Source organism: Magnolia sinica, chromosome 5, assembly GCF_029962835.1.
Source record: "Magnolia sinica isolate HGM2019 chromosome 5, MsV1, whole genome shotgun sequence".
Taxonomy (NCBI): Eukaryota; Viridiplantae; Streptophyta; class Magnoliopsida; order Magnoliales; family Magnoliaceae; genus Magnolia; species Magnolia sinica.
Window position 1 is genome coordinate 105,139,965 of NC_080577.1, and position 23,513 is coordinate 105,163,477.

Below are 23,513 nucleotides of genomic sequence, written 5' to 3' on the forward strand. Positions count from 1 at the left end.
TCCATATAACTAGTGGTTAGAATCTCATATACGTGTGCAGCGACTTCCGCTTCCATCTTCAACGGTCAGATCAACCTTTACGAAAGAGCCCCTAAACAAATGTCTTTCTTCTCAGACGTCCTTGTATGTAATGACCTTTTAGTCCCTGTCTTAATGAGAAATGAAAAGAAAGACGTAGACGAAGACCCCTTTGATTTTGACGAAAACCCCCCAGCGTCTTTCTCTCTTCGAACAGCTCTCTGACAAGGTACCTTTTTGTATTTTTATTTTATTTTATTTTACCTTTCGATCTTATTTTCCTGCAATTGGGGGGTAATTTGTTTGATTTTATTTATTTATTTTATTTTATTTTTTGCTCTTTGTTAGATAAATTTAGGGTTTTTTTTTTTGCCTGAAATTTTAGGGATGTTTAGCAATTTATGTCGTTTTTTCTGGGCTGTTTTTCGATATTTAATTTTCCAGGATATAGGGGTTTTTACAGATTTTCTGGAAATTGAAGGGGGTCGTTGAAATTTGGAGGTTTTTTTTTTCTCGTTGTTAGGGTTTTGGCTTTTTTCTGAAAAATTCAGGGTGTTTTCTGGTTTAGGTTAGGAGCTGGGGTTAGGTTTCTGAGAACTCAGTTTAGCGTTTTTGGATTTCTTTTCTGTTCTCTTTTTAAATTTAAGGTTTGGGGTTCATGAGTATTCTGGGAGTTTTAGTTCTCTCTGCCTGATTAAGGTTTAGTTTTAGGGTCTGTTTGGGTGCCACTTAAAAATGAGTTTCGGTAAGGGCAATCATGATCTCTGATACATAATTACGATTAACTAAAATAAGTTGAACTCATTTTCAAGTGGCACCCAAATAGCCCCTTAAGGATTATCTGAAAATTTAGGCCCTGTTTGGTAGACGCCTAAAAATGAGTTCATCTCATTTTAATTATCAGTAATTTTGTATTATGATGTTGATCTCTAATACTTAACGAGTTCATGTTGATTTTGGTTATGTATCAGAGAATGAGATCTATTTACAACTGAAAAGGTATTGTACACGGTAAAACACAATGGTCGATACACACTCATGGGGCCCACTGCGATGTGTACATCACATTCAAATCTGTCCATCGTGTTCATTCCTTGATGCTTTCCTATGCCCCCCAAAAAACACAGCCTGATTGATCATCAGATGGACCACACGTGATAACATCCACCGTTAAAAACCAATCATCAGATGGACCACACGTGATAACATCCACCGTTAAAAACCAATCATCAGATGGACCACACGTGATAACATCCACCGTTAAAAACCTTCCAGATCACGTCCGGGACCTATTGTGATGAATGCAGGACATCCAATTCTTCCAATGTGTGCATACTTTGATGCTCTCCTAGGCCTAAAAAATCGAGCTCTTCTTGGTGAGATTTACCGCCACAAGCTCTCTGTGGTGTGAATACTTAATACATTGTAAATACTTTATAAGTTAGCCAAACACAATCTATTTACCTATTAACAAATTACCACTTAAAGGCCAAATGGAATAGCATGTAAAGAGTTTACTCCTGAAACTCTTTTAAAGTGTAAAGTGTTTACAACTTAAAACTTTACAAGCTTCCAAACAACCCCTTTTTGGTTTGGGAGTTTAAGACTATGGTTTTAATATAGCTCCAAAATTTAGGGTTGTGAGGACAAGTTATTTTTTTGGTTTAAGTTGCCTAGTAGTTGAGGAAAGAAATTTCGAGATAGCGATTTTCCAATGCTTTTGGAGTCTTAGCCCATACATCTAATCTAGTAGGTCGGGTGGGATTTAGGATTTTGAGATAATGTAGGAATTAGGATTATGCATGGATGATCTATCTTTAAAGGTTTAGTAGAGAGACATATACAAGGATAGAATAATTCATCTTAGTAGTTGTACGGATGTTGACCCTGGAAGTGGTGTTTTATCAATGAATTTGTATTTGAGAATTGAACAACTAAAACCAGTCTAGCCTAGGGGTTTGTTGGGCTTCTGGAATTTAAAAGGGCCTAAAGAATATGTTTCGAGGAAACAAAATCCCTGAGAAAAAGATTTTATTTGTAGTTTTGTGGGACTAAGAAATGGTGTTTGGGTGCTAGGAAAGAATTGATAGGAATTATATTCATCATTATTGTCATTTAAGCCTTATCCCAAGGTGAGCTACATGAACTGTTTGGCCATTCACTCTATCGAGGGCCATACCTTTAGTTAGATCATAGGTCATCGAGTCTTTTCTTACTACCTCCATCCATATCCTTTTTGGCCTTCCCCTTGACTTTTTAAAGCCTTCAACTTGTACCAACTCACTCCTAACAGGCACGGTTCTTGGTCTCCGGTGCACATGACCAAACCATCTAAGTCTACTTAACCTCATTACTTATTGGTGCCACTCCTAAGTTCCCTCACAGGCATTCATTTCTAATTTTATCCTTGTCTTGCCACTCATTCATCTCAACATCACCATTTCAACTATACATCCTATGAACATGATATTCCTTAACTATCCAACATCGTTCCATAAAGCATGGCTGGTCTCATAGCTATCCTATAAATTTTTCCTTTCAGTTTGAGTGGTACATGACGATCACATAAAATTTTAGATTCCACCCATCTTGAATTCTATGGGCGACATCCTTATCAATCTCTCCATTCAAGGTATTGAAAGTGGTCAATTTGTGAAGCTTCTTGGTCAACAATCTTAACTAATTCCTCATTTTCACTCCTATTGTTACTACTATTTTAGTCCGACTGTTTTAGTCTTAACTAATTCCTCGTTTTCACCCTCCATAAATCTAGCTTTGTTTTTACGCACTCCCTCATGTTGTCATTTAAAACTATGTTATCTGCAAACAACATACCCCATGGGATCTCTTCCTATAAATGCCTCGTTAGCTCATCCATAACAAAGAGAATAAGGTACATACTTAATGTCAACCCCTGGTGCCAATCTATGATAATTGGGAACTCACTTGTCTCTTTGCCAATGGTCCTCAAATTTGTTATCGCTCTCTCATGCATATCCTTAATCACGTTAAGATATCCTCTTGAAATTCATTTCTTTCCCAACATCCACTAGATTAACTCTCTAGGGACTATTATATGCTTTCTCTAAGTCAACAAAGGCCATATGGATCTTCCTCCTCTCCTTGTATTTCTCCATCAATTATCTAAGTAGGAAAATAGCTTCAATAGTGGACTTCTAATGCAGGGGCATTTTCACACCGGGCTCGAGTCGGGTCGCCTGTGGGATGCAGGGGCACACTTGGGTTGGGCGGGGCCTACACGAGAGGTCTCGTGTTCGAGACTCCTCACTGGGGGGTGATTAGTGCACATTTCACACTGGGCTCGAGTGGGGTAGCCTATGGGATGCTGGGACACACTTGCGGTGGGCGGCCCATGATTTGGAACCCACGAGGGGGGTTCGGCCGAGGTCCTAACCCAGGAGATGTGGGGCCGGGGCTATGAGATAAAGGGATTAATTCGTCATACTCTAGTAGTTCGAGCTTTTAGAGCAAGTGGTTAATTGTCTTGCATCAACTTCCTAGGCATGAAACTAAACTGATTTTTTTAGTCTTATGCCTTAGTCTTTGCTCATTCATTCTCTCCCAAAATTTCATAGTATGGCTTATGAGGTAATCGCGCAATAGTTTGTGCAACTCTGTATATCTCCTTTTCTTTTCTTATAAATAGGTACCACAATAATTTTCTTCTATTCGTCTAGCATTTTTTTTGATCTTACAATCTTCTTGAACAACTTTATCAACCAAAATAACCCAATATCTCCCATATAGTTCAAAACCTCCATTGGTATACCATTTGGTCCAATGGCCTTTTTTGTTTTCATCATTTTGAAGGCTTCTTTCACTTCAGATATCCTAATCCTATAAAAGTATCTATTATCTTCGACATCATTTGAGTTTATGCTTCCTTCTATCCTTGCTCTCATAGTGGTGGGACAAAGTTTGCAAGCCTATCAATGAAGGGGGAGCTGGCATAAAACCCTTGGCTAATATGAATACGACTCTCCCTTAGAATTAGATTGTCGATAGTTGAACGGGCTTCCTCTGCTTCTAAGCTTAAGGGGTGTAATATGGAATTCCTTGGGATGTAGTTTAGACGCCATCTCGACGTCCCTCTTTGCTGTTTTGCTCCTTCGTGTTGCTTTTTTTTTTTTTTGTTTGCTTTTGTTCTATTCTTAATAAAATTTTGTTATCTTTCAAAAAAGAAAAAAGAATATGGCTCTCTTAGGGAAATGGATATGGAGATTTAATGAAGAGGAGGGCAAACTTTGGTGCAGTGTTCAAATTATCTCCGATATTATCTTTATTTCCAGCTCAACGATACTAATAACGCTAGTAGCAATACTGATAATGCTGGTAGTATAAGATATTTCAGGTATTAGCAATGTATCACTAAGTATCGCCAATGTATCAATATCGCTAATGTAATTGCAAATATTTTTAACTATGTAAATTCTAGGTGTCTCTTGTATTGCCAATGCATCAATATCGCCAATATTTTCGACTATGTTAATTCTAGGTAATGCTTGTATCACAAGTTTATCAACGATATTTCAATAATATCGGCAATGTATTGATATCATCAAAATTTTATTTATTAGAAAAAAAAAAGTATTTCAATTTTTTTTTTCATGGGCACATGGTTGTATGTAGTGTTCAATTTTTCATTGATCATATTAATAACATCTCGATATTATCGATATCACAACATGCGCGATATTGAGACCACAATCTTTCGTTTCCTTTCCAACTGTTGATGATTTCTTGGCGAAATATCATGTGTTGTTGATATTTTGCAATATCAATGGATGTTTAGATGGAAGGTTGGATGGTTAAATAGGCCGGATGGGATGGTTGGAGTGATTTCTTACAATAACACATGCTTTTAAGGCCTCATTAAATGGAAACTTGTTATATATGCATTCTTTGTGCAATTTTTTATTTCTAAATATGCAAATATGTATATTTTAACTTCTCCTGAAGTTTCGTTGAAAATTCCACCGTTTTCCCCATGTTTCCTCGCATTTTCGGTTATCAGCGATATTATCGGCGATATCGATATTATTTTCGTATCCTTGGCCAATGAAAATTGTAGCGATACCGATACTTCAAAAACTACTTTGGAGAATCATGATAGCCACTAGGTATGGTTTGCAGGAAAGTGACTTTCTTGTAAAAACCTCTTTATATAGAGCATCGGGTGCTTGGAAAGCGATTGCAGGTATGCAACGCCTTTTGAGTAGGGGTATCTCTTTCAGGGTCGGAAAAGGATCTTGAGTCCGATTTTGGGTGGATGTTTGGTGCGGCAGTTAGGCGCTTTAGGACTTGTTCCCAAGGGTCGCTAGGCTCGCTTTCGACCGACTTGTTCGTGTGGTGGAGTGCTTATCTTGGGACGGCGAGAAGCATTTTGCAGGAATTTGGTAGATGATGAATTTGATGAGTTTCTTATCTTGTTGGATCTTCTAAAATCGATGAAGCTTGATATGCTAGAAGAAAGGATTGTATTTTAGGGCAAATCGGAGATGAAACTGAGAAGAGTGCTTGTTCTTCCCAACATATGCTTAATGTGCTTGGACAAGGAGGAGTCAATCGACCATCTCTCCATTCACCGTCCTTTTGTCACAAGAGTTTGGGATTATTTTCTTTGTGGTTTCACACTAATTGGGCCATGCCGAAGACTATGGAATTTTTGTTATGGGCTTGGCATGGAGGCAGAGTTGGCAAGCCTTGGAAAGCTATATGGTGGTTGGTAATCATGGTTTTGTTATGGAATATCTGGGGATCAAGGAATGGCCATTGTTTTCAGAATGAGAGTGAGGGGGTGAACGAGTGTATGTAAAGGTAGCTTCAATTGCCCTCCCCCTTTGAGATTTTCTGTTTTTGTTTCCTAGGTCTATAATCTTTCCTTGCTTATTGTTGTCAATCGAGACAGCATATATTTAGCCATAATTAGGTTATCTATTTATGGCATGATTGTATATATCTTGTACAGTTATTGATTGTATATATCTTGTACAATTATTGTTTCCTTGTTTGTTAGCCTAGATTGATGTTAATGGTTGCAATTCAGCCTTGTAATTAGCCTAGAGTTTCTATATAAACAGAGGAACGTCACAATGAGGACATTCAATCCAAAATATTTACATGGTATCAGAGCTTTCTATTACCTGTTCTGAGATTTCTGGGTTGGGTTGGGACTAATCTGTTGGTCTCCTTGGCTGTCGATACCTTCAAAGGAAGGTGTAGACAATTCTGGTGGGTTATAAACTGCTGTTCGGTAGTTTCTGTTGAGGGTAGGAAGTTTCTCTCTTGCTGGAAACTCTCATTTTGTGGTGATTAGTGGTTGTCGGTGTGTCCAGTTCTTGCTAGAAACTCTCATTTTGGTCTCCTTTTGTTTTGGGCTTGCTAGTTGTAGGCTTGTTTTTGGACTAGGGGTGAGGTGGATTTAGTATTATCTGTCTTTATTACTGTGTTCCAGGCACCATGTCTACTAGCAACTCGGATTCTTTTGGTGTGCGCTTCATGGGCAAGAATTATTCTGCCTAGGATTCCAATTTTGCCTATTTGTCCTGGGGAAAGAGTTATGGGGTCACATAGATGGAAGTGATTCAACTCCTACTGAACTTTCTAAATTGGCTTAGTGGAAAGTGAAAGATGCTAGAGTCATGACATGGATTTTAGGATCTGTTGATCCTCTAATTGTCCTAAATCTGAGGTTGTACAAGACTGCAAGAGATATGTGGGAGTATTTAAAGAAGGTTTACAATCAGGACCACACAGCCAGACGCTTTCAGTTGGAATATGAGATCGCCAATTACACTTGGGGCGATCTCTCCATACAAGATTATTTTTCTGGGTTTCAGAATTTGTGAGGTGAATTTGCTTACATTATTTATGCTAAGATACCAGCTGCATCTCTCGCTGCTGTTCAGGAGGTTCATGAACGGAGCAAGAGAGATCAGTTTCTAAGGAAGTTACAGCTGGAATTTGAGGCAACTCGCTCCAATTTGATGAATCATGATCTTCCTCCCTCTTTGGATGTGTGCTTTGGGGAATTACTTCGTGAAGAGCAGCGTCTTGCAACATAGACTACTTTTCAGCAGAACCACATGACCTCTAATGACGTCGCTTATGCAGCTCATGGGAAAGGCAAGGGTAGGGATATGTGGAAGGTCCAATGCTTCAGCTGAAAGAATTATGGGCATATTGCTGCTCACTGTGCCAATAAATCTTGCAATTATTGCAAGAAGCTAGGGCACATTATCAAAGACTGTCCGACTCGTCCCCAGAATCGCCAAACTAATGCCTATCAAGTTGCGGTGGGTACTTCTGCTTTTGCTAATTCCTCTACAGCTGGTGATCCCTTTGTTCTTGCTCCTGAAACAGTTCAGCAAATGATTATTTCAGCCTTTTCTGCCTTAGGGCTTCAAGGTAATAGTACACTACCATCTTTACCTTGGCTTGTTGATTCTGTTGCGTCTAATCATATGACTAGTTCCTCCAACACTCTTACCAATGTTCGGAATTATCATGGCTCATCGTACATTCAGATTGCTGATGGTAGTCAGTTACCTATTCATGCTGTTGGGGATATTAATTCATTAGTTAAAGAAGTTTTTGTATCTCCTGAGCTTTCTACTAGTTTCATTTTCGTCGGACAATTGGTTGATAACAACTGTAATGTTGGGTTTTCTCGTGATGGTTGTATTGTGCAGGATCAGGTGTCAGGGAAGATACTCGCAAAGGGGCCTAAAGTTGGACGATTGTTTCCTCTACATTTTTCCATTCCTTCTTGCGTTTCTTTGGCTTGTACTACTGTAAACAATAAGGGTGAAGTATGGCACAAACGTTTGGGTCATCTTAACTCTATTGTTCTATCTCATTTAGTAAACTCTGGTTTGTTGGGTAATAAAGATCAATTTTCCTCTCATCTCTCTTTTGATTGCTCAACATGTAAATTAGGTAAGAGCAAGTCTCTTTCCTTTCCCGCTCATGGTAGTCATGCTGAAAGCTGTTTCGATTTGATCCATAGTGATTTGTGGGGTATTACTCCTGTTATATCTCATGCAAATTATAAATATTTCGTCACGTTCATTGATGATTATAGTAGGTATACCTGGATTTATTTTCTTCGTTCTAAATCTGAGGTATTTTCTGTGTTTCAACAATTTGTGGCTTATTTTGAAACTCAATTCTGTTCAGGCCTTAAAGTGTTAAGGTCCGATTCGGGTGGTGAATATATGTCTCATGAATTTCATGCCTTTCTCAAGCAGAAATGAATTGTTTCTAAGCGTTCTTGTCCTTATACACCTCAACGGAATGGTGTTGCTGAACGTAAGAATCGCCACCTGTTGGAGGTTGTTCGAACGTTATTGCTTGAATATTCAGTTCCTTTTAAAATTTAGGTGGAAGCCTTATCCACAACGGTTTATTTAATTAATAGATTGCCTTCAAGTGTCTTGCATTTTGAAACTCCTTATTATCGTCTTCATCATCAGCATCCCAACTATCTTGATATGCATACCTTTGGTTGTGTTTGTTTTGTTCATTTGCCATCACATGAACGACACAAACTTTCTGCCCAATCTGTTAAATGCGCTTTTATGGGTTATAGTAATTCACACAAAGGTTATGTTTGCTATGATCCATGCTCTAACAGATTTCGTATTTCTCGTCATGTTGTTTTCTTTGAAAATCAGTCTTTCTTTTCTACTCATGTTGCATCCTTGCCTGAGATCAATGTTCTTCCTCATTTTGATGACTTGACTCCTATTCCTGAGCGATTCAAACCTGGATTTGTGTATGAACGCCGACGATCGACTTTGCCCCTTCTTGAGCCTGACCCGACATCTAAGCCTGTTCAGACCATTTCTTCTGCTGCTGATCCGAGTTCTGACATTGTTCCTCGTCGGTCTACTAGAGTTTCTCGTCCTCCTGATCGGTATGGCTTTTCTCATACATCTCTTCATGCTACTTTGTCCTCTATTTCAATTCCATCATGTTATTCCAAGGCTGTTGAGCATGAATGTTAGCGTGAGGCGATGGCCGAAGAACTTCGGGCTCTTCGGGATAATCACACATGGGATGTTGTTCCTTGTCCGACGAATGTTAAAGCCATTGGTTGTAAATAGGTTTACTCGATTAAGCTGCATTCTGATGGTACTCTGGATTGCTATAAGGCCCGGTTGGTTGCACTTGGTAACAGACAAGAATATAGGGTGGACTATGAGGAGACCTTTGCTCCAGTCGCCAAGATGACTACGGTGCAGATGTTTATTTCTATTGCAGCGTCCCAAGGCTGGCCACTTCATCAAATGGACGTTAAAAACGCATTTCTTCATGTTGATCTCAAAGAGGAAATTTACATGGCCCTGCCACCTGGCTCGACCTCCTCCTCTTCTTCTGATGTATGTAAATTGAAGCGATCTCTGTATGGGTTAAAACAGGCTCCCTGGGCATGGTTTGATAAATTCCGGTCTACCTTGCTTCAGTCTTCTTTTGAGCAGAGTCAATATGACTCCTCTTTGTTTCTTTGTAAGGCCTCTGCTGGTATTGTTCTTCTTCTTGTTTACGTTGATGATATTGTTATCATCGAGACAGATTCAGACTTGATCACTCGTCTATAGCAGCATCTTCAGGCCTCGTTTCATATGAAGGAACTTGGTCCTCTTACATACTTCTTGGGATTGAAAGTTCACATAGATCCTTCTGGTATCATTCTGAATCAACATAAGTATGCACAGGATTTGATTGCTTTAGTTGGTTTTCAGGATACTTCTTCTGTGGATACTCCTCTAGAAGTAAACACGAAGTATCGTCGTGAGGAGGGTGATCTCCTGTCTGATCCTACTTTGTTTCGATAGCTGGTAGGCAGTTTGAACTATTTGACTATTACTCGGCCTGATATTTCCTTCGCTGTCCAGTAGGTTAGCTAGTTCATGCAGACTCCATGCCATCTACATTTGGCTGCCATTCGTCGTATCATCCGATACCTTCGAGGGTCCCCTAGCCGTGGGTTGTTCTTCCCAACCGGCTCTCCTCTTCGCCTTGTTGTATATAGTGATGCGGATTGGGCTGGATGTGATACTTGACGGTCTGTCACAGGCTGGTGCATGTTTCTTAGTGATTCCTTGATCTCTTGGAAGAGTAAGAAACAACCTCGTGTTTCTAAATCTTCTACTGAATCCAAATACCGTGCCATGTCTGCTGCTTGTTCTGAGATTGTCTGGCTTCGTGGGCTTCTGGCTGAGCTTGGTTTTTCCTAGTCTGATCCTACACCTCTCCATGCTGATAATACTAGTGCCATTCAGATTGCTGCTAATCCCGTTTTCCATGAACGAACGAAGCACATTGAGGTGGACTGTCATTCTATTCGGGAAGCCTTAGACACTCGTATCATTTCTCTTCCTCATGTTTCCACTGACCTTTAGATAGCTGACGTATTTACCAAGGCCATGACACGACAGCGCCATCAGTTCCTTATGGGCAAATTGATGCTTCTTGATTGACCAACATCAATTTGAGGGGGGATGTCAATCGGGACAACATATATTTAGCCATAATTAGGTCATCTAATTATGGCATGATTGTGTCAATCGGGACAACATATATTTAGCCATGATTAGGTCATCTATTTATGGCATGATTGTATATATCTTGTACAATTATTGTTTCCTTGTTTGTTAGCCTAGATTGATGTTAATGGTTGCAATTTAGCCTTGTAATTAACCTAGAGTTTCTATATAAAAAGAGGAACCTCACAATGAGGACATTCAATCCAAAATACTTTCAAAATGTTGTTTTATATATATATATATATATATATATATATATATATATATATATATACACACACACACACACACCCAATTTTTATTAATAAAATCCTATCCCTTTCCTAACATCTACAACTTTATCCTTTAAAGTTGTATCTACCACTATCCCCACCCCATTTCTATTATCGTCCTTTCCTATTTAAAATATTGTATCCATCAATTTCTCTAGTTTTGGCCTTTTTCTGCTTGGTCTCCTGAATGTAGGCCTAGCTTTTGAATTTGTTGGACGAGGCCTTTGGGTTGGCCCTATTCAAAATTTTAATTTTGATGGCCTAAGCATAGCCCATTGCCAGCCTTACCCGAACGCAAGTTTGAACTCTCCTTCATTTCATCGTATTTACTAACTCCATACTCTTACCCGTTAATGATCCTATATATGTAGCAAGATGAATCCTATTGTCCTTGACTAGCTTTATTACCCGCCACATCCAAAATGATGCCGGAACTCTTGCTTACTCCTCATAGCAACCAGGCGTTGTTGCAGCATGTCGCTTATAGGGGACACCCTAAGCAACCCTTCCCCATTTCTCACTACACATGGGTTTAAATGCAGCACGTTGCTTACAAGGAATGCCCTAGCATGAGTTTGGAATGTCATATTGTTCGGATTCATGATGAAAGTTATGGCATAAGTTTGATGTTGGCTGCCAATCTGACGCAGCCCTCCTTTATCTAGGCTGGGGAATAGCGATGAGAGCACAAAACTCCCATAGGCCCTATGTAATAGACCATAGCATAGGTCGTTATAGGTCGTTTACAATCAAGCAATATCTTATAGACTATTATAAAGGTTGATTACAATCAAGCAACTATCTAATAGTCTATTACATATATTGAATACAATAAATGAGTTATGTTGGATAAATTGTTATACTTTTTCTTCTTTTTTTTTTTGTGGAATTTTGTCGAAGGGCACCTACCTTTTCGCTATGGACCAAAAACCTCCCGCTTTTAAATCCCACTTACCTATTTCATATACGTCCTGCAACCGCCTACACTAACGGATTGAGCCGTTAACTGCAGAAAAGTCTTTTTTATCCCTGCTTGTCTGCATTTATTACTGTTTGACCCCTTTTCATTACATTCACCAAATGACCATACTACCCTCCATTTTGCCCTCCCATTTTGCTTCGTGGGGCCATTGTGATGTCTATGTTTTATCTACACCATCCATCCATTTTTCCAGATCATTTTAGGGCATGATCCCAAAAATGAGGATATTCCAGGGCTCAATTGGGTCACACGATGGAAAATAGTGGGATCGAATGCCCGCCATTGTGGTTGTTTGACCATGGTTGTTTTCATCTTTGCATATTTTTCAATTGGTGTTTCTACCACTGGATTGTGGTTGTTTGACCATAGCTGTTTTCATCTTTGCATATTGACAATGCAAACCTTCTCATGTTAAAGATGTGTGAGAATCAACTTTGTTGTCCTAAATATGTGCACATTCAGAGCTAGTTTGTCCTTCCCTCTAGAAATCTAGTAATAAAAGAATATATGGACAACCTGGCCAGGAATATAGGGTTTTCTTGGGAATTTTGTCGCTACCATGAATTTGGGTGATAAACGATCATATTGTTCTTTGGGTTTCATATCTCCTTATTTGTAATTGACATTAAATTCCTCTTAGATTGCTTGTTCATAGGTAGTCGCAGTCGGAAAATGGGGAAAACTGTTGCTATTTGCCAGGTTGGTGGCGAGTTTGTAACAAACAATGATGGATCTATGTCATATACCGGTGGAGAAGCATATGCAATACCGGTTGTTCCCAACATGAAATTTGATGAATTCAAGTCAGAGATAGCTGAAATGTGCAATCGTGATATCGCTACAAGTTTCACTGGCCGGGAATAAAGATAAAATATTGTTATCACCAATAATATCGCCAATAACCAAAAATACGGAGAAAAGGGGGGAAACTTGTGGAATTTTTCAGTGAAACGTCAGGAGATGTCTAAATACATATATTTGCATATTTAGGAATCAAAAAATTGCAAAAAGAATGCATACATAATAAGTTTCATCCATTCATCCAGCCATCCCAACCCATCCATCCCTATAACCATCCATACAACCATCCATCCCATCCCATCCCATCCATGCATCCATCAAAAACTTTTGTGGCTTTAAAGAAGTTTTTAATGGTGGGCATTTAATGGCCATTATTTCTTGTGATGTGGTCCACTTGAGACATCAAATTTGTGGGCATTCATATACTTGTCCTACGTGACGTGAATAGCCTATCATTTGACATAAAGCATCTACACAATGGGTCCAATCTAGTGAGTGGCTCGGATCTCACAAAAGGATTCCATGTGTCAAGGACTGGTGCTATAAAAAAAGTATAAAAAGAAAGAAAGAAAGAAAGAAAGAAAGTGTACATGTTCCCATACCATGCACTGGAAGCAGTGGGGATTGAAGTCTTACGGTTGAAAACTTCTAGGGTCCATCGTGATGTTTATTTACCATCCAACCTATTCATTTAAGGTCACATAGACCTAGATGAAGGGAAAACATAAATATGATCTTGATCAAAACTTTTGTGGCCCCAAGAAGTTTTCAAGGGTAGGCTTTCAATCTTCACTGTTTTCGTGGTATGGTCCACTTGAGCCTTAGATTTGCCTCCTTTTTAGGCTTTTCCTAAAATGATATGTCAATATGGATGAACATGGATCAAATATATACATCATGGTGGGCCCCATAGATCCCTTGACAGACCATCTCTAGCTAGGTGTTAGTGGGGGCCGCACCCAATACAGGCCTCATAAGCGCCTGGCTTGAACCAACGATGTCGGGTGGACCCTAACCATAGGGCCCACCTCGATGTATGCATTGTATATCTAAGCCGTTCATCTATTTTGCAATCTTATTTTAATGCATGATCCCAAAAAAGCACATACAAATTTTATGTGGACCACACCACATAAAAGAAGTTATTGACCATTAAAAACCTTTTGTGGGCCACAAAAGTTTTCAATCAAGCTGATATTTGTTTAGTCCTTTCATCCAAGTTTGTGTGACCTTATCAATAGGTTAGATGGTCAAAAAACATTATGAAGGACCATACAATGTTTTTAATGGTGGGCGTTTAACCACTGTTGCTTCCTATGGTGTGGCCCACCTAAAATTTTTATATTCTTCATTTTTGGGACCACACCCTAAAATAAGCTGGAAAGACACGTGGACGGCGTGGATACACAATGTATGCATCAAGGTGGGCCCTATTGTCAGGTTGCACCCACATTGCTGGTTCCAAACTGCATCCAAGTCGCGATCAAATAAGGGAAGATATGTCTCCCGATTTCTCTCTCTTATCTCAAAATAAAGACAAATATGAAGGGGGGAAAAAAAATCGGCCTTCCAGTGAAAGCTGAAGGTATGTTTTGGAAATCTGACAATTGCGGGGTATTTTTGGGGAAAATTCCTTTGATCTAAGAAAAATATGATTTTTGGGGGGATTTTTTTCATATTTTCCAATTCCGACCGAACTAAGCTTCAATCCTCAATTTCAGCCCCACTTTGTGCTCGAATCCATTGATTTTGTAAAGCAGTTGCCGAATTTGTCTTTACAACTTAGATTTGTAGAGAGATTTTTTAAATCCTTCGTTTTTCTTCTTTCTTTCTTTTTTTTTTTTGAATTTTCAGTATTTACACAAGCTGCGAAATATCTTTTGAGTTTTGAAGTTTTTGGAAATCTTGGTGAAATAGTTCGAAAATTTTGACAAAGTTAGAATATTGAATTTTTGGGGATTTTTTTTTTTCATATTTTCCAATTTCAACTCCACAGCCTCATGTCGAATCCATTGATTTTGGAAAGGAGTTGCCGATTTTGTCTTTACAACTTAGATTTGAAGATAGATTTTTCGAATCCTTCGTTATTCTTTTTTTCTTTAATTTTTATATTTACGCACACCTGCGATATGTTTTGAGTTTTGAAATTTTTAAAATTTTTTTAAAATCTTGGTGAAACAGTGAAAATTTGGTCGATTATCCAAAAATATCGACTTGAAAATTTATGTGAATCTCGTCAATTTCCGTAAGAGAAACAAAAAAGTGACTATTGGTATTCTTTGGTTCGGCGATACCAATATTATCGCCAATAATATCGACATTTCGTCGACAATTTAATCTAGGCTTGCCCCTTTGTATCGGGAAGCCAGCTAAGCATTTATAGGACAAGGTTGTAGGGAGAATTGAATAAATCTTTAAAGATGGAAGTGTCGACATTTGTCTTTGGGAGGTCGCCTTACCCTTATCAAAGTGGCCTTCTCTAATATGTTGTTGTACTATATGCCCCTTTTCAAATGTTTGAAGTCCTTCCTAGGTCGGTTGGAAAAGTTAAGAATGATTTTTTTTTTTGCGGAAGGGGGTCGAGGCCAAGAACAAATTCCATCTCCTCAAGTGGGAAGAGATGTGCAAGCCGTTTGCCGAGAGTGAAGTGCATCAAGGATTTGGAAGCTATAAATTTGGTTTTGTTGGGTAAGTGGTTGTAGAAGTTTGGAACCGAAGAAGGTATGTTGTGGAGAGTTAATTGCATGTAAGTTTGGCACCCACCTTTGTGGTTGGAAGGCTAAGAGATCTTTGCTTTACCGCACCTCCCGTCTTTGGAAAGTTGAGTTGACATCAGTCAAATTCCATTAGGGAATCGCGTTTTTACGAGGAGATAGGAGTCGTATTTGGTTCTAGAAAGATGTGTGGTATGGGGATTAAAGGTTGCAGGAGATCTTCCCAATATGGCATTTGACTAATCTTGCAACAAACAGGAACATCACAATGGATTGTTGCTTTTCCATTTATGACAGTTCTGTGGTGTTGTCACGCCTTTGCTAAAGAGATATGACCGATGAGGAAGTCGAGGAATTGGCATCTTTTTTTAACACTCTTAGACATTTCTCACCCATGATTAGGGGAAAGGATTCTATGGTGTGGCACGTGCATAGGTCGGGTCGTTTCTTCACTCGTCCCTTCTACATGGTATGTATAATATCAACGATATTATGGATGTCACACAATACTGGTAATATCGGCTAATATTATCGATATCGTGCAATACCAATACAATATTGGGCTTTAGTTGGGACACTTCCTAGTATCAGTCGATGTATCCCAATGTATCACAAATCGCTATGTATTGCAACGTATCAATGATACCTTAAGTGTTATGTATCGCAATGTATCGCTATGTATCGTCAACACCCAGTGTTTTAAATAGCTGTAGCATGTTGCATAGCTTTCAACCCTCTATAGCGTGTTGCATAAGCTACATGATACTTCTATTTTTCAATTTAAAAATAGAAAAAAATATGATAAATGGTAAGGAAAAAACAAAAAATAAAAGAAAAATGCCTAAAAGATGATTCATTTTTTCAAGTATAAGCAATGTTCAAATAAGTTATTAATCATCATTTGTCAAAAACCAATTCACATACATAAACCAAATCAAATTATTATCACATCAACAACTTTTAAGCAAACTATAATTAATAATGTCTAATTAAAACCACAAGTCACAAGATATAAAAAGAAATTAAAATCTCATAGGTTGAGAGTATTAAGTACAAAATACAAAATATAATTGCCATTAAAAATACAAAATATAATTACCATTTAAAAAAAAAAAAGGTGTAGCAAACAAGGCGTAGCGTACGCGCACACTACATACGCTATGCATGCTACGACACACATATGCTACAAGGGATTTACACTATTTGCTAATGCTACGTAGCATCGTAGCTATGCTATGGGCGCTATTCAAAACACTGGACAATTCCTTAAGTATGTCAGTCCCCTTTGCGAAAATATTGGAAAATTTGCAACAACAAAAAAATCTGTTTTTTCTGTGTTTTTTTTTTTAAAAATTTTTTTTTAATTTTTTATTTTTAAATATTACATTCCCAAGGAAATCTTGACCACTCCTTTTTGATCGTTTGAAGAGGATAGGAGATTTGGTGGCGGAAATCAAGATTGGAGAGGATGCGGTAGTGGAACCCAAATTGTGAGTCTTTTTGAATTCCAATAATTTCTTCTTGTTTAAATTCCTTGGAATCGGTGGAATGAAGTTCATAGTTTATGTAACGATTTTGTGTGCTCAATCAAGGTTTTGACCTTCGATTTCCGAATTTGGGAAAATTGGGAGAAATTGTGGAAATTCGAAATTTCCTCCATTTCACCCACTCAACTTGCAATTTGAGGTTGAAAGAATCACATTAGTCTACTTAGAGGTCCAGATTGATAGAACTTTTTGAAATTATTTTAAAAAATATTCTTAATTAAAAATGTTGAAAATTAATTCAAAATAATTATATTTGAAAATAGTTAGATTAACCAGATGTTATATAAGCCCAATATTTTGTATTTATGAGTTTATATTGATCTTAACATCAACCACACTTGTTTATTTATTTTCAGAAATTAATTTATGTTTTAAATAAATGCACCATATATTGTAAGACATATTTAGTGTCAGTATTTAGTACATAAAATATGCTAATAAGCGATATGAATTATAGAAATATTAGTGATTTCTTTATTATTATTTTATATGAACTGATTTTAATACAACTGTATCACTTCTACTTGACAGCACATAATTTGGTACCCTATATAAAGAAAACTTGTTGTGTACTTGGTTTTTGTAATCATTTGAGTTCTAAGTGTGTAATGATGTCTTTTTTAATATCCCTTGAAATTTTTTACTGATTTCCCAATGTTTCCCAAAAACAGCGATACATTATGCGACACATCCGATATTTCCCATGTGATACCCAATATATTTCCATATCCCAAAGGTGTGATACATCTGCCATACCGATACTAAAAACATTTGCTTGCCACCTCTTTCGTTTTTTGTGTTACGGAGGTCCTCTAGAGTCGTGTCCTTTGTGTGGTTCGTGGAATGAAAAATGATGCTAATGATCGACAATCTTCAAAAGAGATCTACGATCCTTCATAACATATGTATTTTGTGTATGGGTGATGCAGAATTGATTGACCATCTCCTTATCCAGTGTCCCTTCGCTTGTAGGGTTTGGGACTGCTTTCTAGTTATCTTCAATGTGGCATAGGTGAGGGCGAAGTCGAGGGAAGATCTTTTATGGGATTGGCATGGGGGAGGGCCCAAAAAAGATGGTAAAGTGATATGGTGGCTAGTAATAATGGTAGTGTTGTGGGTGACTTGGGGGGAGAGGAATGGTCGCTGCTTCCGAAATAGGAGCACCTCGTGGAAGAGGTCGTTAGGAAGGCTAATTTTGATTTGGAGGGCTGAGCCTCCAATGTAGAAGCGGTGAATTCTGCCAATCTTTTCTCATTTTTTGGCTTTTAGCTTTGTGTTGTATTTTTTCCCTGCCTTGTGTTTGCTTTGGTGGGTTTCCTAATAAAAACTCTCTCTCTCTCTCTCTCTCTCTCTCTCTCTCTCTCTCTCTCTCTCTCTCTCTCTCTCTCTCTCTCTCTCTCTCTCTCTCTCTCAAAAACAAAAAAGGTTTATGTTATTTTTCCCCTTCTGTTACTCTTTTCAATTCTTGCCATAGGAGGTGATGGAGTTGATTGCTCAATTATGGTTCATGGCTTGGAATTTTGCTTTCCTAGATGTTTGAGGTTTCTTTTAGTAGGTTGAAATTTGCAATTGAAACTCTTATGGACTTGCGTTATGGAAAATGCATCCTTCCTATCTTAGAATTCTTTTTTCTATGGTCTCTTTGGGCAATAGCAAGAAATTTATGAAGAGGATCCATTACAAAAACAACTTTTTGGAAAATATAAAATGATTTGGGCCCAGCGAAACATGTTTTAGAAAACATCTTTTGATCAAAGGATGGAAAGCTAGTATGACTCAAAACTGGGCAATTAACTTCATGTAGTCAGTCTTCTAAGAGACTATTGTGTGGATCCCTTTTGGATACACATGGGCATGTTCTGCTTCTGTTTTGGTAAACCCAAAATACAGGTTTTTACCCCCTGTGAAGCTCATCTTGGATGAATCAAAGTTAGCTAAGAGATGTCTTACCTCAGGTCAAGGGACTGGTAGATTAGGTAAAGGAAGCGTGTGCTCTCACAATGAGGCCCAAAGAGCAGTTCTTCAATGTGTTCCTATCCGATATGCCATATGACCCAGTATTTAGATTCAGGTACCGATGTTGTGAAGAGTAACAACTAACAAGAACCTAAGATCCTCAATACAAAGGCTCTAACTAGGAGACTACATCTCTAGGTAGACCGCCAAGCCATTAGGTTCTCTGTCTATGTGATTAAATGATGCTTGTCTAGAGACCACATTATGTATATCGTTGAAAATAAAAGTGAGTATCCAAGGAATGGCCCACCGGATGACGTCCTCCAAATCAGCCTATGCAATGAGTTTCCGGAGAAAGACGAATAAAAAACCTGGATACACTGTTTTAACATTAAAGCTTACACCCAAGTCAAGTACCCAATACCTGCTCGGGACAGCTAAAGGTTTTATTAACAAGCCTAACAATCGATGGACTGTGCCCCAAAAATCTCCTGATTGGATGGCCTTTCTTCAGTTGAATGTGGACATTGGTGTCTGATTCTTCTTATCCGTCTATCTGCAGGCCACAAACTGAAAGATCAGGATTGTTTGCTTGAGGAGATTCTTTGTAATGGACCATTCACAGTTGGTCCCAACTAATGATTGGTCTGGATCACTGAATCATAGTCCTAACTCGTCCAAACTGAAAATCCAAGTATACTGTCCTATTCTGAGGTCAGGATCATCCTTCCATGTATTTAAAAAGTAGACTAGATAGTGTAGATTAGAAAAGAAATGATCATATTGTTCTTCGGGTTTCATATCTCCTTATTTGTTATTGACGTTAAATTCCTCTTAGAATGCTTGTTCATAGGTAGTTGCAGTCAGAAAATGGGGAAAACTGTTGCTGTTTGCCAGGTTGGTGGCGAGTTTGTAACAAACAATGATGGATCTATGTCATACATTGGTGGAGAAGCACATGCAATACCGGTTGTTCCCAACATGAAATTTGATGAATTCAAGTCAGAGATAGCTGAAATGTGCAATCGTGATGCGAGTACCTTATTCATAAAGTACTTCCTCCCAAGCAACAGACGAACCCCGATCACAATATCCAATGATAAGCAAATGCAGCGCATGATTAATTTTCACGAGGATTCAGCGACGATAGATGTTTTCGTTTTGGATGGAGAGACCATTTCTCAGAACACTGATAAAACAGATAACAACAGGTAACATTTCCTAGATCAACTCCTGTTTGTGACAATTACAGGGTCCTGCTCCTGTGGGGCCCATGGTTCTGTGATCAATATCACTGATTTTACAGGCCGCACTATGGATGGGTCACGCTCTGAAAATCCTCGTGTCTGACGATCCTGTTTGTGAGGAATTACAGGGTCCTGCTAATGTGATGCCCCTGGTTCTGTGATCCAGAACATTGATTTAACTGGTCTCACTGTGGGTGATGAAAATCTCCACATTGGGAGATCCTAACCCTTAGATCTTTTTACTAAACTCCCATTGAGTGGGGACTGTTCCTGCATTCTTCTGCTTAGTTGTGTAGGTGTAGACCATTGACTGAAAGGTTGGGATCTTCCAATCTGGAAGTTTTTTCAAGGCGGTCATCAGATCAATGGTTTTGATTACAGAACCATGGCCTCTTGCATCAGCGATATGTGATTGCTATGTGAATTATACTTTTTGCATGAAATTAAATGGAGTGCATTCTCTTGCAGGGCAAACAGAGCCACAAGTAGAACAAGTAGACCTGTAGGTAGGACCACAAAAAGGGCTGCAGCCATTAACTCAATCACGCAAACTCCTACAACCATTGAGAATGATAGGAAAGGAAGGAGAACTACAGTCACTGATCCAGTGGCTTCAAATGCTATCACCGTTGCCCCTGCCAGTCGTAATAGCATCGCAAGTAGGACCAGGAGCAGGATTACAGCAATTGCCGCTCCAGTCACTGACCCAATTACTACAATTGCCACCATCACTACCGTTGGCAATGATAGGCGGCCAGCACAATACAGTTCACCAGTAAACACTATCATTGACGTGGGCCAAGAATTTAGTAGTGTCAGTGACTTCCGTGATGCATTACGTAGGTATGCCATTGTAAAAGGGTTTGTATGCGTATACATTAAGAATGAAAATGCCCGTGTGACTGCCAAATGTAGAGCTGAGGGCTGCCCATGGCGGGTGCATGCTTCCAGACTTTCAACCATGCAGAAGTTCAAGATTAAAACGATAAACAATGTGCACACATGCGGAGGTGGGGTTGGAAAAGATGGCCATCCTTATGCAACAAGGCTCTGGGTTGCGAGTATTATAAAAGACAAGCTACGAGATAAGCCGCAGTATACGCCGAAGGAAATCGTGAATGACATATATCGGGAGTACGGAGTCAATCTGAAATATCATCAGGCATGGAGCGGGAAGGAGGTGGCCCAGGAGCAGCTTCAAGACTCCCAGTCAGACGCATATAGTCAGTTGCCTTGGTTCTGCAATAGGATCAAGGAGACAAATCCGGGTAGTATTGTAACTCTGACAACGACAGATGAGTTGAGGTTTCACCGCCTTTTCATCTTGTTCCATGCTTCACGGCATGGGTTTGAGAACGGTTGCCGCCCCCTCATTCTTCTCGACGGAACATCTCTAAGAGAGAAATGCCGAGGGACGTTGTTAGCTGCAGTATCAGTTGATGGGGATGATGCTATCTTTCCCATTGCCTTCTCTATAGTAGATTTTGAATCCTATGATAATTGGATTTGGTTTTTGACAGAATTGAAATCGGCAGTGTCAACAAATCGGACCATAACATTTGTATCTGATAGGCGCAGCGGTTTAGATGAGGCTGTGCCTCAGGTTTTTGAGGATAGCTATCATGCCTATTCTCTGCATCACCTTACTGAGGACTTCAAGCGGGTGTTGAAGGGCCCATCACAGCCAGTGAAGGATGCACTGGCTGATGAGATTAAACGTGCTGCGTACTCGTGCAGCATTACTGATTTCAATGCTTGCATTGACAGCATCCGGAATTTCTCACACGATGTTGCATCGTGGGTCTTGGAAAGCAAGCCTGATCATTGGTCGAATGCATTCTTTAAGGGCTTGCGATATGACCACCTATCATCGAACGTTGCAGAGTTGTTCTACGCTTGGATATCAGAGGAACGCGAGCTATCAATAATACAGATGATTGACATGATACGATGTAAGATGATGGAGATGATTTATGCCCGTCGAGAGGCTTCAAGCACATGGTCTACGATTCTCACACCTTCAATGGAGCACAGACTAGATTTAGAGATATACAACTCACACTCGCTCAGTGTGTTGTTTTCATCAGGGAGCGTGTTCGAAGTCCGTGATGATTCAGTCAACATTGTGGACGTCGAGACATGGGATTGTACATGCCAGAGATGGAAGATGTCTGGGTTGCCGTGCATTCATGCAGCTGCGGTTTTCGATCGCACCGGCAGAAATACTTATGATTACTGCTCAAGGTACTTCACAGTCGATTGTTACCGTTTGGCATACTCCGAATCCATCCACCCAATACCGGATATAGAAAATCCTGTAAGTGAAGATTCTAACACTGAACTGATTGTTCGTCCACCCCGCAGCCATCGTCCACGCCGTCCGCGCGGCAGGCCAAAATCAAAGCAGACAGAATTGCTTGATCCGAGCAAGAGTTTAAGGCTTCACCATTGCAGTAGGTGTGGTGGGTCCGGGCACAACAAGAAGAGGTGCAGAGAGGTGGAATAGGGAAATCGCTAGTGTTAATTTTAGTTGTATTTAGGAGCTATTTAGTTGGATGTAAATACTAATGCCTAGGGGTGATTGTATTGTTGTTTGAGTATTTAGATGGTAAAAACCAGATTGAAGATCGACCCTTGGATCTTTTGTCCAAAATGAACTTTGCACTCTTAATTGTGAAATATGGGACTGACTTTTCAGGAGTTGAGGCGCGTCTGGATTGTAAGTCGTTTTGATCCAGCTACTTGTGCGTCCAGTAGCTAATCTCAGTTTAACTTATTCAGTGCACAGGTATTTTTGGTAAACAGCATACTAAATCCAAAAAAGAATCCATAAATTACCTTTGCAACATCGCTTGATGTGGATAGATCCACCTTTGTTTTGGGGCCATTCATCATGTGGGGTCCACCTTTAATATCAACCATCCATCATGTGGGGCCAGCTTTGATGTGCGTCATTCATTATGATGGGTCCGCCTTGGGCCTATCTTCAATGTAAACCATCCATTATGTGGAGCCTACCTTCATTGTAGACAATCCACTTTGTAAGGCTCACCTTCGATGTGGGTTATCTATTATGCGGGTCCCACCTTAGATGTGTCCATCATGTTGGACATTGGATAATCATCCATCATGTGGGGCTCACCTTTAATATGGGCCGTCCATCATGCATGACCTGCCTTGACTGTGGACCAGCCATCATAGTCTGTCATGCTGGCCACCTTGCCGTCCATCCCATGGGGTCCACCTTGATATTAGGTGTCTATCATGTGAAGCCCACCTTCGATCCCCCTTCTCTCTTATCCCTTTCGTATTTCCCTTCGCAAAAGTAAAATAGTAAGGCTTTTTAGCATAGCCATAAGTAATTTTAAGATATTCAACAATTTTCAAACAAGATTTTATCAACCT

General features: G+C 39.3%; 1 protein-coding gene across 3 annotated transcripts; it reads left to right on the forward strand.

Annotated features, from left to right (window-relative positions):
• Positions 1–22,808, forward strand: LOC131246544 (uncharacterized). 3 transcript variants are annotated; one of them, XM_058246783.1, is made up of 3 exons: positions 1–247; positions 19,700–20,072; positions 20,577–22,808. In XM_058246783.1, the coding sequence occupies exons 2-3, from the start codon at positions 19,732–19,734 to the stop codon at positions 22,612–22,614; spliced, it is 2,379 nt and encodes a 792-aa protein (XP_058102766.1). In that variant the 5' UTR covers positions 1–247; positions 19,700–19,731; the 3' UTR covers positions 22,615–22,808. The 3 variants fall into 3 exon arrangements, with proteins under 3 accessions (XP_058102766.1, XP_058102767.1, XP_058102765.1); XM_058246784.1 differs by having other exon boundaries at positions 19,715–20,072; XM_058246782.1 differs by lacking the exon at positions 1–247 and adding an exon at positions 19,469–19,605.
• The last annotated feature ends 705 nt before the right edge of the window (positions 22,809–23,513 follow it).

Bases quoted from the DNA above. Each gene is read 5' to 3' on its own strand.
- LOC131246544 (XM_058246782.1), top strand. The intron at 20,073-20,576 runs GTAACATTTCCT...ATTCTCTTGCAG, and splicing joins GATAAAACAGATAACAACAG to GGCAAACAGAGCCACAAGTA.